This window comes from Malus sylvestris, chromosome 15 (assembly GCF_916048215.2).
Source record: "Malus sylvestris chromosome 15, drMalSylv7.2, whole genome shotgun sequence".
Lineage (NCBI taxonomy): Eukaryota > Viridiplantae > Streptophyta > Magnoliopsida > Rosales > Rosaceae > Malus > Malus sylvestris.
In genome coordinates this window covers 367,488-383,902 of record NC_062274.1, presented here as the reverse complement: position 1 = coordinate 383,902, position 16,415 = coordinate 367,488, and the positions used below count along the sequence as shown (strand labels likewise).

At 39.8% G+C, this 16,415-nt stretch overlaps 3 protein-coding genes across 4 annotated transcripts; 2 read left to right on the top strand and 1 right to left on the bottom strand.

The window, feature by feature from the left end:
* The first annotated feature begins 1,118 nt into the window (after positions 1 to 1,118).
* LOC126604152 (phospholipase D delta-like) lies at positions 1,119 to 5,481 on the top strand. Its single transcript, XM_050271290.1, has 9 exons — positions 1,119 to 2,327; positions 2,853 to 2,969; positions 3,116 to 3,310; positions 3,419 to 3,700; positions 3,823 to 3,891; positions 3,992 to 4,139; positions 4,234 to 4,382; positions 4,464 to 4,640; positions 4,724 to 5,481. Exons 1-9 carry the CDS (start codon positions 1,416 to 1,418, stop codon positions 5,216 to 5,218), a joined length of 2,544 nt encoding a protein of 847 aa, XP_050127247.1. The 5' UTR covers positions 1,119 to 1,415; the 3' UTR covers positions 5,219 to 5,481.
* A 366-nt stretch (positions 5,482 to 5,847) lies between these two features.
* On the bottom strand, positions 5,848 to 6,590 carry LOC126604153 (plastocyanin). The gene has a single exon (XM_050271291.1). It carries the CDS (start codon positions 6,492 to 6,494, stop codon positions 5,994 to 5,996), a length of 501 nt encoding a protein of 166 aa, XP_050127248.1. The 5' UTR covers positions 6,495 to 6,590; the 3' UTR covers positions 5,848 to 5,993.
* Positions 6,591 to 10,781: 4,191 nt separating this feature from the next.
* LOC126604405 (serine/threonine-protein kinase STY46-like) lies at positions 10,782 to 16,209 on the top strand. Of its 2 annotated transcripts, XM_050271654.1 has the most exons (15): positions 10,786 to 11,351; positions 12,045 to 12,159; positions 12,228 to 12,301; positions 12,411 to 12,524; positions 12,811 to 12,865; positions 13,706 to 13,816; positions 13,896 to 13,946; positions 14,050 to 14,222; positions 14,307 to 14,411; positions 14,612 to 14,685; positions 14,819 to 14,994; positions 15,225 to 15,320; positions 15,448 to 15,528; positions 15,650 to 15,838; positions 15,930 to 16,209. In XM_050271654.1, exons 1-15 carry the CDS (start codon positions 11,164 to 11,166, stop codon positions 16,017 to 16,019), a joined length of 1,692 nt encoding a protein of 563 aa, XP_050127611.1. In that variant the 5' UTR covers positions 10,786 to 11,163; the 3' UTR covers positions 16,020 to 16,209. The 2 variants fall into 2 exon arrangements, 1 of the variants encoding a protein (XP_050127611.1); XR_007616598.1 differs by lacking the exons at positions 15,650 to 15,838; positions 15,930 to 16,209 and having other exon boundaries at positions 10,782 to 11,351; positions 14,819 to 15,139.
* The last annotated feature ends 206 nt before the right edge of the window (positions 16,210 to 16,415 follow it).

The following is a 16,415-nucleotide window of genomic DNA, read 5'->3' as shown; positions in this document are numbered from 1 at the left end:
AAATTTAAAATTTTTAAACATTTTTCATTAGTTTTTTTTTAGATTTATGGGATCACCGATAATGGGCTCCCATGTCCCATCACATTAACATCTCTCTCTGCTCCCTATTTTGTTTTTGGGGTGGTATGTATCTGAATATGGTCTCAAATCTCAAGTCAACATATGATCAAGGTTCCCCCCAAAAAAGGGAGCATATTAAATTAGAGTTAGACAACTCATTTTCTATGATCTAGATGACACCAATTCAAACCTAATTAATATTAGAATTTCACTACCACAATGTTACCGAGACGGCAACACCAAAACGTGGCGGACAATTGCGTGGGATTAAGAACAAATTAACAATATAAAAAAAAGAGAAACCATTTTGTTTTAGATTAAAAAAAGACAACTTTCTTTACATCGTGGAGGTATATTCTGAACAAGGGCAAAAGTGGCAGTCAAAAACTCATGTAATATTCTTGTTCATAAGAACAGACCAAAAGTGCTAATTACAATAATGTCTTGATTAATTTCAAGGTTATATGCCTAAAGCTTGCATTCCTTCCCTAAGTTTCCTTTTTAAAAAAGAAAAAAAATCCCTTTGATATTGTAATTAATTCGCCCTAAATATCTAGATTTAAAAAGCATGGATAATCGTGACTTAGTACTACAGTCTAGTAATATTCTTCTTCACTTGTAGTGAGAGGTTTTAGGTTAGATTCTCGCCAAAAATTAAATTAAACCATATCATTGCTAGCTCATTGTGAGGTTTCGCCCATTTTTTGACCTTTTAGTGTAGATACTATCGTTTGTTAAAAAAAAAAAAAAAATAGAAGGCATGGATGATCTAATTCTATTTTATTTTTGTTGGATAAACTGCTGGAATATTATCACGGTGTATTACTTGTTCCATCATTTTATAACAAACGATATTAGTTCACACTCTTTAAAAAACAACATTTCAGTTTTCTACCTAATTTTGAAAATGATTGTGGCATCAAATATAACGATCACACAGTAAAACAGAAAAATGCCACCAAGGCGCCAACCCACAAAATCCCTTAATTAAGCTACTAATTTTCTAAAAATGGTCAAATCTCAAAACCTTCTCTTCATAATCCTCGCGTACGTCGCCCTCCACGCGTCCCATACAAACTTTTACATATATGCCGCGACACACCACCACTCACGTTTTCCCTCGTAGGAGGATCGCAACCTCCCCCATATTTTTCCTGCCTTTTACAGCCACCGGTTTTCGCCGTTGGCTTCGTCGGAGGATCCGAAGCCTAAACGAGACAACACTTTCCACCTTCTGACGGTTCCACAAAGTCAACGTCGGCCATTTCCTAAAACTCTCCAACTCCTGGTTCCTCCGGCAACAGCCAACGGCAGCTCTCACATTCATCCCTCTTAGTGCTTGCATTGTATAACTAATGGCGGCAGAAGAAGATAAATCTCAGACGATGGTTGTCTACCTCCACGGCGACCTTGATTTGAAAATTCTCGAGGCTCGATGTTTGCCCAACATGGATATGGTCTCGGAGCGCCTCCGCCGCTTCTTCTCGGCCTGTAGCAAGCCTTTTACACGCCCGGCGGCCCACCACTCCCACGGAAAAATCATCACCAGCGACCCCTACGTCACCGTCTGCCTCGCCGGTGCCACAGTGGCTCGCACCCGCGTCATTTCCAACTCCCAGAACCCCGTCTGGAAAGAGCATTTCAAGATCCCCCTGGCCCACCCCGTCTCGCAGGTCGAATTCTACGTCAAAGACAACGACATGTTTGGCGCAGATTTAATCGGCGTCGCGTCCGTCTCGGCGGTTAGAATCTTTTCCGGCGAAACGATCAGCGATTGGTTCCCGATCATCGGGCCGTTGGGCAAGCCGCCGAAGCCCGACGCGGCCGTTAAGCTCGAGATGCGGTTCACGAAATGCGAGGACAATCCCATGTACCGGCACGGTATTTCGAATGATCCAGACCACTTCGGGATCCGAAACTGTTATTTTCCGGTTCGGCAGGGAGGGCACGTGACGCTGTACCAGGACGCGCACGTGCCGGAGGCGATGCTGGAGGAGATTGAACTGGACGACGGCGTTACTTTTCAGCACGGGAGGTGCTGGGAGGATATCTGCCACGCGATATTGGAGGCGCATCATTTGGTTTATATTGTGGGATGGTCAATTTATCATCAGGTGAAGCTGGTGCGAGAACCGACGAAGCCGCTGCCGAGCGGCGGGAATTTGAACCTGGGGGAGCTGCTGAAGTACAAGTCCGAAGAAGGCTTGCGAGTTCTGCTGCTCGTTTGGGATGACAAGACTTCTCACAGCAAATTCTTCATCAATACGGTACCCTTTTTATTGATTTTTTTTTTTTTTTCGTTTTCTTCTTCAATGGCGTTCTTGCAATGAGTCACAAAACAAAGTTTTGAGTTAAACAACCATTGCATGAAAATGGAGCAATTAATTCAGCTGAATGAAGGTACAAACATTTGGTAGGAAAAATAAAAAAAATAAAAATGCTTTCGTGTTCGTCAAATGCAGCGAAAGCATCATAAATTTTTCTGCTAAACTCTTCCAAACCTGAGTTTCTTTTACCAAACTGGCACAAAAGCGTTTCAAATTTTTGTGCCAAATGCATTTATAAATATTTAAACCAAAAGTACTCTAGAAAGCATACTATTTGAACTCGAGTTGAGTAAAAATTGAATCTTTCTAATTAAAATCACTTATGCGCAGTAGTGCTTCTTACATAAACAATCCAAACGAGCATGTTATAATTAGTCGAATATATTTACCATTTTAAGTTGATACTACATCTTGTAAAAATTGATTTTGATTTGGAATACTGAGTTCTGTTACTTGTGTATGCAGAATGGAGTGATGCAAACTCATGACGAAGAGACCCGCAAGTTCTTTAAGCACTCTTCGGTTTCATGCGTGCTTGCACCTCGATATGCGAGCAGTAAGCTTAGCATTTTCAAGCAACAGGCATGCCTTAAACCATGGTTCACTCACTGTTTAGCTTTTCATTTATCTATTGATCCACATATATGAACAGAGTTTAAGTATGAATAATAATTTACGGACCAGATTTACCTATAATACGTTCTCACACATGATCTTCTTCTGTGTAGGTTGTTGGAACCCTGTTTACACATCACCAGAAATGTGTGATTGTGGATACACAAGCATCTGGAAATAACCGAAAGATAACCGCCTTCATAGGAGGTCTAGACCTTTGTGATGGCCGCTATGATACTCCTGAGCATCGCCTCTTTCGAGACCTCGACAGTGTTTTCCAGGATGATTATCATAATCCCACACTTTCTGTGAGTAAAAAAATTGCATTTTCCGTTTTGAAATCTAATAACTATAAATGAAATAGTTATCAAACGAACCCTTAGCTAAATGAGATTGTATGTCACGTATGTATGTAGGGAGGAACAAAGGGTCCAAGGCAACCGTGGCATGATTTGCATTGCAAGATAGAAGGGCCGGCTGCCTATGATGTGCTTACCAATTTTGAGCAGCGTTGGAGAAAAGCCACAAAATGGTCGGAGTTGGGCCAACGATTCAAAAGAGTATCTCGCTGGCATGACGATGCTTTGATAAAATTGGAGCGCATCTCATGGATACTTAGTCCCTCCCCATCAACTGCCAAGGATGATCCCGCCTTATGGGTTTCAGATGAAAATGACCCTCAAAACTGGCATGTTCAGGTACTACTATCTAACTGCATTTCCTGCAACCACATGACTTACATATAAATACTAATCAAATATCCTAACCATACTAGGCCTTAATTAGCAGTTGTTTGATTATTCGATTGGTAAATTGACAGGTTTTTCGATCCATAGATTCTGGATCTCTGAAGGGATTTCCTAAGGATGTTTATAAAGCAGAGGCTCAGGTTGGCTATTCTTTCAGACGGCATGATCTTACTTCGCAACATAGTTATTTTTACTGCAGAAATTAATCAGTGAATTTTTTGGTATTCTGTTTTGCTGCAGAATCTTGTTTGTGCCAAGAATTTGGTAGTAGACAAGAGCATACAAACAGCATACATCGATGCAATCCGATCTGCACAACACTTCATATACATTGAGAATCAGTATTTTGTCGGATCGTCGTATGGATGGCCAGCTTACAAAGAAGCAGGTTCATATACTATTACTAAATATGAATTCCAATTAATTAGTAACAAGGGGTGTTCCAATAAATTAAATTTCTTAACAAATATGTTTTGATTCAGGTGCTGACAATTTAATCCCGATGGAATTGGCATTAAAGATTGCGAGCAAGATAAGAGCAGACGAGAGATTCGCAGTTTATATCGTCATACCAATGTGGCCAGAGGGTGTTCCCTCCTCTGCTTCTGTGCAAGAAATTCTCTATTGGCAGGTAATTAAAGACTGAAGTCTTTTAGTTTCATACAAAGTCGGCTTAATTAATTCTCACTGCCTTGTAATTGATGGTTTACAGGGACAGACAATGCAAATGATGTATGAAGTCGTAGCAAAAGAGCTGAAAGCCATGAAAGTGGAGAATGCTCATCCGCATGACTACCTAAACTTCTACTGTCTTGGAAATCGTGAGAAACTGCCGGACACGCTATCCTGTCACGTGAATCAAACTGACAGAAACGGAGAATCTCACACGGTAATTATACATTTGCAACATAACTTCATAAAAGTTGAATTAAGTTGGGCCTTTTGCATACCAACCTGTGCAAGTTCCTTCAGGTTTCGGCTTCCCAAAAGTTTCAACGGTTTATGATTTACGTACATGCCAAGGGAATGGTGGTAGATGATGAGTATGTGATCATAGGTTCCGCAAATATCAACCAACGATCTATGGCGGGTTCTAGAGACACCGAGATAGCCATGGGTGCATACCAGCCCCACCACACTTGGGGTAAGAAGAAGCGTCATCCTCGTGGCCAGGTGTATGGGTATAGAATGTCACTTTGGGCAGAACACTTGGGGATGGTGGACAAATGCTTCAAGGAGGCTGAAACGTTGGACTGTGTGAAGTGCGTGAACGCTATCGCTGGAGATAACTGGACGAGGTTTGTGGCGGATGACTTTGCACCATTACAAGGGCATTTGATGAAATACCCGGTTGCGGTAGATGTCAATGGGAAGGTAAGTGCAATTCCTGGACGAGAGAGTTTCCCTGACGTCGGTGGTAAGATCCTCGGAGGCCGAACTACCCTTCCCGATGCACTCACTACTTAACCTTAAACATTAGGCAGGCTGCAGACTCCTTCAATTTTTTCTCCCATGCTTATATTTTCATCACCATTCGATCCGAAAATGCTGACCTGATTGAAAGAGGGGGTTTTATACTATACAAAAGGTGTGGGAGCGTACAAGTATTAGTGACAGATCGATCGCAAGCACCCCATTACTTGAATGAATTTAGGGTACATAGCTCTTGTAATTTATCACCTCAATAGTGTATACCCTATTGAAATTAATTCAATTTATTTCTTCATTTCTTTTTTGCTTTTGGTTTACCCTCAGAATGTAGACCCAATACATTTTTTTCTTTCTTTAAGTTAATATCCTAACCTACCCTGAATAAAGAAGGGGACTGAACTAGGATGCAACACTGCGTCGTACATATTATCTTAATGGATAGTCCGTTCACACATTTATTTTTGCCTCTCACACACCCTTGTTAATTTTTTGTCATTGATCTTCTTTAATTCATTCAATCAGACGATTGATAATTTAGAGGGATGCGTGAGAAGTAAAAATCGGTGCAGATAGCAGTACCTATCCTAACTAACTGGCACAACCCATAAGTAACGAAATGAAATCAAAGCTAGCACACAAAGTGAACAACTTTAAACAAAGAAGAATGATGAAAAAACAGGAAAGCGCTCAATATATAAATGGTTTCACCTCGCACATTGTCTCTCGTGGCAATATAATCTGATGAGTACAGAAGCCCTACTTTACCTCCCAAAAAAGGAAGCATAAATACAATTCATCAGACACAACTGAATTAGTTAACGGTAACTTTACCGACCATGCCAGCTCCCTGGTGAGGAGAGCAGTAGAAAGAGTATGAACCTTTTTCGGTCAAGGTGATGGCGTAGGTCTCCCCGGGGGCATTCAGGAGGTCCTCCTCGCTCATCGATATCTTTCCGGCATCCACACCGCTGGGAACCTCGTCCTCGTCGAAGACAATGTTGTGTGGGAATCCAGCATTGTTCTTGAACACAATCTTCTCACCGGGGGCGACGGAGAAGCTGTTGGGGACGAAGGCCAAGCCCCCGTCATCGCTGCCGAGCAAGACCTCAATGGCCATGGCATTACTGGCGAGGATAGCGCTGGCTGCGGTGGCGGCGACGGCCACACCGACATCCTTGAGGGATGACTTGACGACGCACATCTGCCTTGGGGAGGCTGAGACCTTAACGGCAGCGCTAACCTTGGCTGCGCCGGAGGACTTGAGTCCGGTGAATGATGGGATAGTGACGGCGGCGGGGGTGACGGAGGCCATTGTGTGTAGTTGAGTGAATGTGTTCCAGGGAGCGGTCGCCTCAAGTTTTAAAAGGGATGATCAAAAGGGGAAGGTAGGAAGGATGAGTTTTAATAGGGTGGGAGGGGATTGGTTTTGTGTGGTGGAGGAATTGGTGATTGAATATAGTGAACGAGTGGCAGTGGGGGTGAGGTGGAGGCAGGGTTATCCGGTGAGGATGGGTCTGATTGGCTGGGGGAGATGCTATCCGATGACGTGGCAATGGATTTAGTGATGGGAAGGTGGAGAGTGAGAGCTTGCAAGTATGTCAAACTAGTGATGGGGACAAACAATCTATGATCTACATATGATACGAATGAGTGGCTAGGCTTATAGTTGTGATTAATTTGGTTCATGTGTGAGAATATGGACGTTCCAAGATATTATTTGGAACTAAATTAGTTTAGTTTCTTGGTGCAAAATTAACCAAATATATGATTAAATTTAGCTACTAGAGTTAGTTGTGTCAAATTTTAGTTACCCCAAGTGATGGATTTATGTTATTTTTCTTAGTGATTTTTTTTTTCATTTTCCATGCTTTTATCTTTTCGGAAATTAGTGGTTTTTATCACCAACTCGCAAATTGTTAACAAATATCCTTACATATTTCCTAATACAAGTCGAATGGGGCAACAAAATTTCAAAGCCTACATCGCGTCAAGTTAACTAATTGGATGAAATGAAATTATAATACAAATTTCATTAACTACGGTTTCAGAAAAGTCAACATACACTTCAAATACATTAATAAAAGTATTGAATGACTTTTTTGAAGTGTCACTTAGCAAAATAACAAATAAATATGAACCGAATACTTTCTTTTCCCTTCAATGCTAAAATTGCTTCCGACTTGCAAGAGGAAAATTAACAGTAGCTAGCCGACCGACAGTCCGTACTTACATGGCAATTACGTTGGCCAACGCTCCCCCCTGCTGCATTTACACTTCCAACCATTTCTTCTCCTTCTTGCTTCTCAGTACTACTACTCCCAGCATTCACAATTTTTTCCAATATTCCATAGTAACTACACATGCTATGAAGCGACATGTATACGGTGAAAATACATTAGTTACAATTGGACGGACAACCAAGTAGGCATCAACGTCCAATCAGTAACTGACTCACACGATAACATTGACAATCCAATAAAGCATATTTCTGGTTACTGCTATCTGTTAATTACATTAACGAAGATGGTCGCCGGTCGAAGCAAAACCGAAGAGTGAAGTAATTTATGTCACATCAGCTGAGCGAGTGTAATAAGCAAAAAAATAATACATAGGTATTCAATTGTGAGTAATTTATGTACTCACCTTCTAATTTGGCCCAATAAAAAGCCACTGCTTCTTATTTTCTAAAGACCAAAAAAGTTAATAATATGTCAATTATTTTTTAAAACAATAAAACATGCGTTTGAATATTATGGATAAAAGCAAAAGGGGAGTACTGAAATTAAGAAAAAAATTGAAATACTGACCAGATCGATCGACATCGAGCAAGCAAGGAAGGAGGCGGAGGCAGCCGACATGAGAGGATGAAAGAGCACTGAGATATTGGCGCGGCTCAATCAGATTCAGGAGACCAACCACAACGTACGTTCCTACGTACATGCAGATGCAGCAGTAAGCAGTCTTCTTCTCTGAGTGAAACCGGGCCAACATCACAGTAACTATTTCAATAAGGTAATTATATATACGCAAATCACTATATTTTTCCTGCATGCTGCATCAACTATATATAGAATTATTTAGCAAATGAAGAAAACAAAGAAGTTGAAGAGGACTGACTGCTGAGGAGGATATATATATATATATATATATATATATATATATATATATATATATATATATTGAGGGCAGAGGGTGTAGTGAAAGCAATGAGAAGAAAATTGGGGATGTCATGGATCAATTTAAGGAAGGAAGAGAGAGAGAGAGAGAGAGTGAGAGAAGCATATTGCAGTTGTTGCAGGGTGCTGGTGGTGCATTAAAAACCCGCAGCTACCGAATTAAAACCCTAATGCCAAAGGACCATAGCAGCATTCAATACCATGCCAACGTCCCATCCGCCCGGCCCATAATATTCTTCTCTCTCTGTGATCCACACTTCTACAGAAGCTAGCGAAGCGCATAAACAACAAGGTTGCAGTTGCAGGGCCTCCACATTAATAACGGAATCTCGCGCTCTGCTTGGTTGCAGAATTTTATTTTATTTATTTATTTTTTTTTTTACTCTTCTTCTTATTACTAACAGAACATGCAGACCCATAGGCACACACCCAGCTATCTAATATGATAACATCTATTTATCTCTGTGCAGGCTGTAGCACTAGCAAAAACACAAACACGTTAATCAAAATTAAAAATTAAATAAAAGTAAAAGGAAGGAATATCAAATGAGTTGTCAAAGTAACGCCCCCACCATGCACCTCCCACTAAAACGCTTGCTTTTAATTATTATCTCCCTCTTTACTGAACCAACTACTTGATCCATCTTAATAACTAGTTGTGGAATCTCGTCAGTATTCACAGTTGCGATGCCATTTTTGTCCCTTATTGCTTTCTGTTTACTAGTTAATAACCGGCGGGATATGGAGACTGGAAGAGGGAGAGAGACTGACTTCAGTTGAGTTAGCCAAGCCTTGTAATTAATTCATTAATTCTTTAGTTGAGGAAATTCATTTTGAACATCTGATACATTTTCCGGTCAAAAGTTTAGGAGACTGGGTAGGTGATGATGTTTAGACTTAGTCCACTTTCTCGCTATCTTAGTATAGATAATATCATTTGTTAAAAAAAAAACCAATTTTACATCACAAAACATGTATTGACCTACTCTCCAAACTCAATATAGGCTTATAACTTTGACCTGGCCGCTTGACTTTTGTCACTTGCGGACCTAACCCGAACTCCAGGACCGTGAAAACAGCCTCAAGGGGAAGCCAGCCCAACCATAATTTGTGGGCCTACTTAATTTAAAATTTAAAGAGGAAGCTAGCCCAACCTTTTTTATGAGGTAACAGACCCAATCTCTATGGAAAGTAGTGGGTCAAGAATCTCCATCATCTCCTCTGGATTGGTCATGCCTGTATTGAGCCCGATAATGTATCTAATGGCCGATTATAATTGGCTGAAACCCCCATTTCTTGATTAAAATGCTCAAACAACACAATTAACTATTGTTATTATTATTATTATTATTTTGTTTGAGGACTAAAATGTGAATAACTGCTACCTCAGTGGCCATCATCATATTCAGATTGGATGAGTAGTAGTAGTTCTTTGGAGCCTGGTGCGCGTCCGCCAAGTGGCCAAGATGTTTGCCAATGTCAGACACGTGGGTCCGATAATCTCATCCACAAGCACAACCATGCTGCATGTTTCATACCACTATTTACTATTTAGAATCTTAGATTAGATTAATCAATCATCTGTTTTTATCCAATAAAATAGTAAAGCTTTGGTTTCTTCATGAAATAGCACCCACTATACCACAATTGACTTGCATGAATGCCTATGAAAATTGTTACTCGCATCCAAATAAAATAAATAAAACATCTACTGCAAACAAGCGGTAAATGTATCAGGCAAGTTTCCAGGGGAACTATGGTATGGTATCACAGAGGATTCTAAGCACGGACATTTTAGTATCGAACGTATGCGATTTGATCAGAGTTCACAAAACTTAAGTGACAGATTAAAACAAAAGTTTATATTAAAAATGTAGCCAAAAGAATAACAGAGAAATGTCTTGGTGTTTATCGAGGACTTTCGTTATGCAAAGTCTCCAACCATTAATATAAGATTTATTTTACATAACTCGTAGCTCAAACATCACGATGACAATATATCATTTTTATCAAAATCCTTTTCTTATACGGCCGAGTATAAAATAGGTGAGCTTGGATAAACCTCCACCAATTAGAAAGAAAAAAATTGAAGTTGACAGACCAATAAACAAAGACCTATATTTTACCAAACGCATAAGGTTGCGTGGAAATGAGACACTCCGGCGAAGCTGATTGGCTTTGAGTGGAGGCGGGGCCCCGTGGTGATGGTATCAACGAATGAAGCTAGAGAATTAATAACTCTAATTTAATTAACTTGTAAAGGTCCTAATCCAATAGGAAACAAATATAATCTTAATTACTGAAGGATTATCGTTAAGTAGTTTTTTAATGGAGGATGAATCCAATAACGATAAGAGCAGGCGGTGTTTCGGTGAGTGGTGGATGATATAAGCAAAGCAAAGAGAAGAAGAATAAGGCAATTGTTAAGAATCCACGTCAACATCAATTGACACGAACTTCGCGTGGGGTGCGCATTGCGCTCCCTATGGACTATTAATTAACCTTCTTCTTAAAAATTCCGACAACCAAAGGGGCAGACACAGACACACAAAAACCGAAACCAAAATTAAACCACGGGCTCAAAATCGGTAGCCATTCCTGTTTCTTTCCGTACAAGCGAAGACACTAGGAAACCCGCTGTCGTTTTGTTCCTGTACAACTAGCACTAACCAGGTCCAGGAGGCAGAGGGAGGGACCGACCGAGGGGCTTTTGCTTACGCGGACTCGGAACGCTGCGTTTGGAGCTTAGAGTTTAGAGGGGCTTCAGTTATGTGCTGCCGTGGATGGTGATCGCGAAGAAGAATCATGGAAGACACCGAGAGTTTCTGTAACAGGCCCGCTGACTTTTCGCCCGCTCCGACCCGAAAGCAGAAGCTGAAAGTGAGCATTTACAATGAAGTCCTTGGTCGGCTCCAGGACTCCGATGTCGGAGAGGCCAAGGTTCCTGGTTTCGAAGATGAACTGTGGGCCCATTTCAGTCGCCTCCCCACTAGGTAACCTTCAGAACCCTAGCGCGCGCTCTCTCTCTCTCTAAATTGTAATCGGTGGAACTGCATATTCCTTGTTGATTCTGGTTTGATCAGAATCTTTGATGATTCTTTTTTGGTTCTGTTTGGAAAAATAGATGGATTAAAAAAGATGTCACTGTCGCATGACTGATTAAATTTAATAAATCCTTGAATTTTGAGCGTAAATTCGTCACCTTTCGTTGAAATTGTGCAGTTGATGCTGAATAGGGAAGGATTTAAAGTGGCCAGAATTTGATTGCTGAGAAAACCAAACCTTTTTTAACTTTTTTTGGTTGGAAGAAAGAAAGGCAAGGCTTAAAACTTTTTAAGCCAAAAAGTTGTGAAAAGATACTTTTTTTTTCCAATTTAATTTTTTACTTTTATTATTTGGCTGTGTATGTATTATAAATTCATCACCTTCCCGCCTGCCTAAAAAAAAAAAAAAAAAAACATATGACCCGCCGACTCAAATACATATACGTGTCCTTCGAGTTATAAATGTTTTTTTCTTTTTCAGTCGGGCACGCACATGTTTCCCATTTCACTATTTTTGTTGTCTTACGTAATGAATTAATTTTTGTTGGTATACGTATCAGTGCTAGTATATTATTTTTTTTAATCTTCGGTCGGAACGTTTGCTTGCACGATTGCATTTTTGATGTGATTTTGTTGTCGAAGATATGCGTTGGATGTGAATGTGGAGAGGGCACAAGATGTTCTGATGCATAAGAGATTACTGCATATGGCGCATGACCCGGCCACTAGACCTGCAGTCCAAGTTCGTCTTGTGCAGGTAAAGTTCGTCTTGGTCTCGGAATTATTGGCATTGGAAGTTGTTTGCTTAGCCAATTTTTTATGCAGGTTCGTTCTGCTTCCGGCTCAAATTCATCGAGGAAAGCGAATGCTCAATGTTCTGCTGCTGCCAGCAAAGAGAGGCACGGTTATATGAATATTTATTTGGAGTTCGCTTTCTCTATTGAAATTTGAATACATTGATCTTTAATCTCTCATATGACACGTTCTTTCCATATCTTATGCTTTCAGTCATCCACCGCCAGCTTTTGGTTTGTCACCAGACCTTCAACTTGCTCTTGAAGCTGAACAGTTACACGTTGACCAGGGCGATAACTCTGTGTATGCCAGTCAACTTTTTACAAGGTATGTAGGTCTGAAATACGTTCTTTATGATTGTCATCATTTTCACACGATGGTGTACATGAAAGAAGATACTTCTCCATTTTGCAGTACAATGTTATCTGTTCCCGACTTACATTATCCGTACTGCCTTCTATACCTATCATTTCTATATGTATATAGGAATGTCTCCTATGACTTCGCTGTGTATGAGAAGATCTTTGACAGGAAGGAATTACAGCAGATAAATGATTGCTATAGTTTTACATTGTTCTTATCTGATTAACTTTGCTATACGTCAAATTTGCAGGTCGATGCATGAAATTACTATTTCCACGAATGACAAGCCCAAACTCCTCAGTGAGGTAGATTTGTTGTCCCCCTTTTAATATATCCTTAACATTGCTGTTCTGCAATGTCAATCAATATATTTTGGTTTTCAATTTACATCATCTTTGTTGATATTTCTCGATGATGTAAACTATTGTTAACATGTTAAGCATTTCTTAGGATTTTTATAATCTCTTTCAAGATACGTTCTGCATAGTATGTGATGTGATTCACTTACAGTTCCGAATCTTCTGACATATATAAGGTGTTTATTGTTTAACTTCATATTTGATATTCTTTAGCTTCATATTTGAAATTCCGACAAATAGTGAGGATGGCATGCACTTGTTTTAGGAAATTATAGTGGGCCCTGGTCCCATCCCTCCACCCAATGTTGTTATGCTTAAAGATTACTTCCTCAAAGTGTATCGTCGCCCTGATGCTCACTCTGATTCTTGACCTTTTCAGAGGGTCTGGAAGGCTTGTGACTGCCTCGAATCCTTTGGCACTCTATGTTAAACCCACTCAGGTTATCAATAAGAGGTAGCCTGTTTAGTCAATCATGGTGGGTGGTTTGTTGAGATTCAAGTAAATCGTTATCAGTAGAGTTCACTATCAAAGTCAAGGTTGATCTATACTGTATTTTATTTGTCCCGCCATATCTTGTGCCATAAATTGTCCCAAGGGAATCTCGTCTTTATATTTTTGCAGATAAAATTGACAAAATTGATGTTTATGTGTAGAACATTTCAGTTAGTTCCGTTTGGAAATGTTTTCTGTAATATTTTTATGGTTGTTCCTTTTAGAAAAATGATAGTTTGTGTATTCAAACAACGTTTCTAATTTACTGTTCAAAATTTTATGTTTTGCATCAGTTGACATCCTTATTATCTGACATTGGATTGAACATTCAAGAAGCACATGCTTATTCCACAACAGATGGCTACTCTTTGGATGTCTTTGTTGTTGATGGTTGGCCATGTGAGGTATTGGCTTGCCGTGTTCATATTCTGCTACAAAACAATGATAAACTGCTTGACATACATGTTTAATGTAAATTTGTAGGAAACTGAGAGGCTTAGGCATGCACTGGCAAAACAAATACCATGGAATGAGGTAAGTCCTTTAGTGCGAACTTAACTTTTTTATAGATTCCGATTACTGATAACAATTTTCATTCTCTAATTATTGTCGATTAAGCATGATATTTGTATTGCAGAAGAATCCTTCATTGGACTGTAACATCATTTCTCCTCCTCCGGATCAAGAGACTGGAATGGAGTTTATTAATGATCATGTAAGCACACTCAATGAGGAAAAGGATGTCTGGGAAATTGATGCAAGCATGTTGAGATATGAGGAGAAAATTGCATCTGGATCGAATGGTGATTTGTAAGTTCTGTCAACACTAAACATGCTAGGCCATGTTTAATTGGTAAATGAGTACTTGTTAAATAGCTAGGTTAATTGACACAGGTATCAAGGTAGTTACTGTGGTCGAGATGTGGCTATTAAAGTTCTTAGCACTGAGCGCCTGAATGAAACTATGAAGGAGTTTACTCAAGAAGTCTATATTATGAGGTCGGTAATGTCACAGCACATCCTTACTCCAGGCTCTGAGTTCCCTTGTACTTTCTTTGTTGTTGTTTTTTGAGCACTCTCGTTGTGAATCTTAATGCTTTCATTAATAAGGTAAATGCTCAAGAGGGAGAAAGGCTGCTCTCAAAATCGTGTTTCATGCATTTAATCTTGCACTTCTCAAACTTGTTTTGTCTTGGCAGAAAAGTTCGGCACAAGAATGTCGTTCAATTTATTGGGGCATGCACTAAACCTCCTAAGCTTTGCATCATTACTGGTAATTTTGGATGAATTATGTGCACATTCAGTACCATGCTTTTGTAATTTATTTATTTATATTTGTTTATGCCCACACATGGTTTTCTGTTCAATTTGAGTTATGCCTTTTTATATTTCTTTTTCGTTCTCAGAATTTCTGTCTGGTGGAAGTATGTATGACTTTCTGCATAAGCAAAGGGGTGTTTTATCACTTCTGTCCTTGCTCAGAGTCGCAATTGATGTTTCCAGGGGAATGAACTACTTGCACCAAAACAATATAATCCATAGGGACTTGAAAGCTGCTAATCTTTTGATGGACGGAACTGGAGTAATAGATTCTTTGTGTCTCTTAAATATGCTGCATTTATATGTGCTTTTATTTATTATACTTTTCTCAAAACTAAAAGGAGGCATGGGCAGGACGCATGCGTTCTTGTCCTTGTTACATCTCTTTCTTGACAGGAGCTTATCAGGTTATTCTAAAGTGTGTGTAGATTTAACATGGTGATCAAATTTAATTAATTTGATTTTCTTTAAGTTTGAAATTATTGTTGACAGGTAGTGAAAGTAGCTGATTTCGGCATCGCTAGAGTACGGGCAGAGTCTGGTGTTATGACTGCAGAAACTGGCACTTACCGTTGGATGGCTCCCGAGGTCTGTTTTCCCTAGATATTTATCCTTTGTTGTTAAGTATTAAACCATTTATTTGCTTCATTGGAATTAAGCATATGGATATCACACTAGTGTCTGACACATGATTGCTTTCTGTTGATTACGGAAGGTTATAGAACATAGGCCATACAATCATAAAGCTGATGTTTTTAGCTTTGGGGTTGTTCTCTGGGAGCTGCTTACAGGGAAGGTAATCTCTTTTATACCATGAAAAACTATTCCGGTTAATGCTTTTGTTTATCTTTAAACTAGTTCATGGTTGCACAGACTTCACACCATCCTCTGTCTGTGTTTTGTGACTGAAATGTCAGCTTCCCTACGAGAACTTAACTCCGTTACAAGCAGCAGTTGGCGTAGTCCAGAAGGGTCTGAGGCCTACAATTCCGAGCCACACGAATCCAATGCTGATGGAACTGATGGAGAGATGCTGGCAGCAAGACCCATCATTGAGACCGGAATTTTCAGAAATTGTAAATATGTTGCAGCACTTGGCCAGGAAGGTACGGGGAAAAAGATCCAACACTCGTCTTTATGCTTCCTTATCCTTTCCGTTCCGAATGAGCAATTGTAATATGTCTTGGCACGCTACAGGTTGCAAAGGGAAGTGAGGATAGACGAAAGGGAAAATCAGCTAAAGTAGTACCTACTTTCAAGCAAGGCGGTGATGGTAGTGCCAAATGAGGAGAAATTCTTAGGCAGACGAGTGATGTGACGCGGCTGATCGTACCAAAGACTTGCGAGAGGATTTTGTTTCTAATACGTCTGTAAATGATCTCTTCACAAGTCATTTCTTTCCCTCCGACTCTATATATGCTCCGTTGGAATTTGTTCTGTTAATCTAAAGTAAATGTTCAGACTCTTCGTGGGAAAACTGTCTCGTGCCTCCTGGGTTGGATTTGAATTCATGTCTCCTGGTTTGGATTTGAATATATCAAATTAGATTGCCCAATCAACGAAAATTCATTCAAAACACCAACCTGATATGTAATATCTCACCATCCCAACTAAAATCCATCTTTTTCAAAACCAAGAAGCCACCAACCTAATTTCCCCGTATCCTTATCCTACAAAAATTCA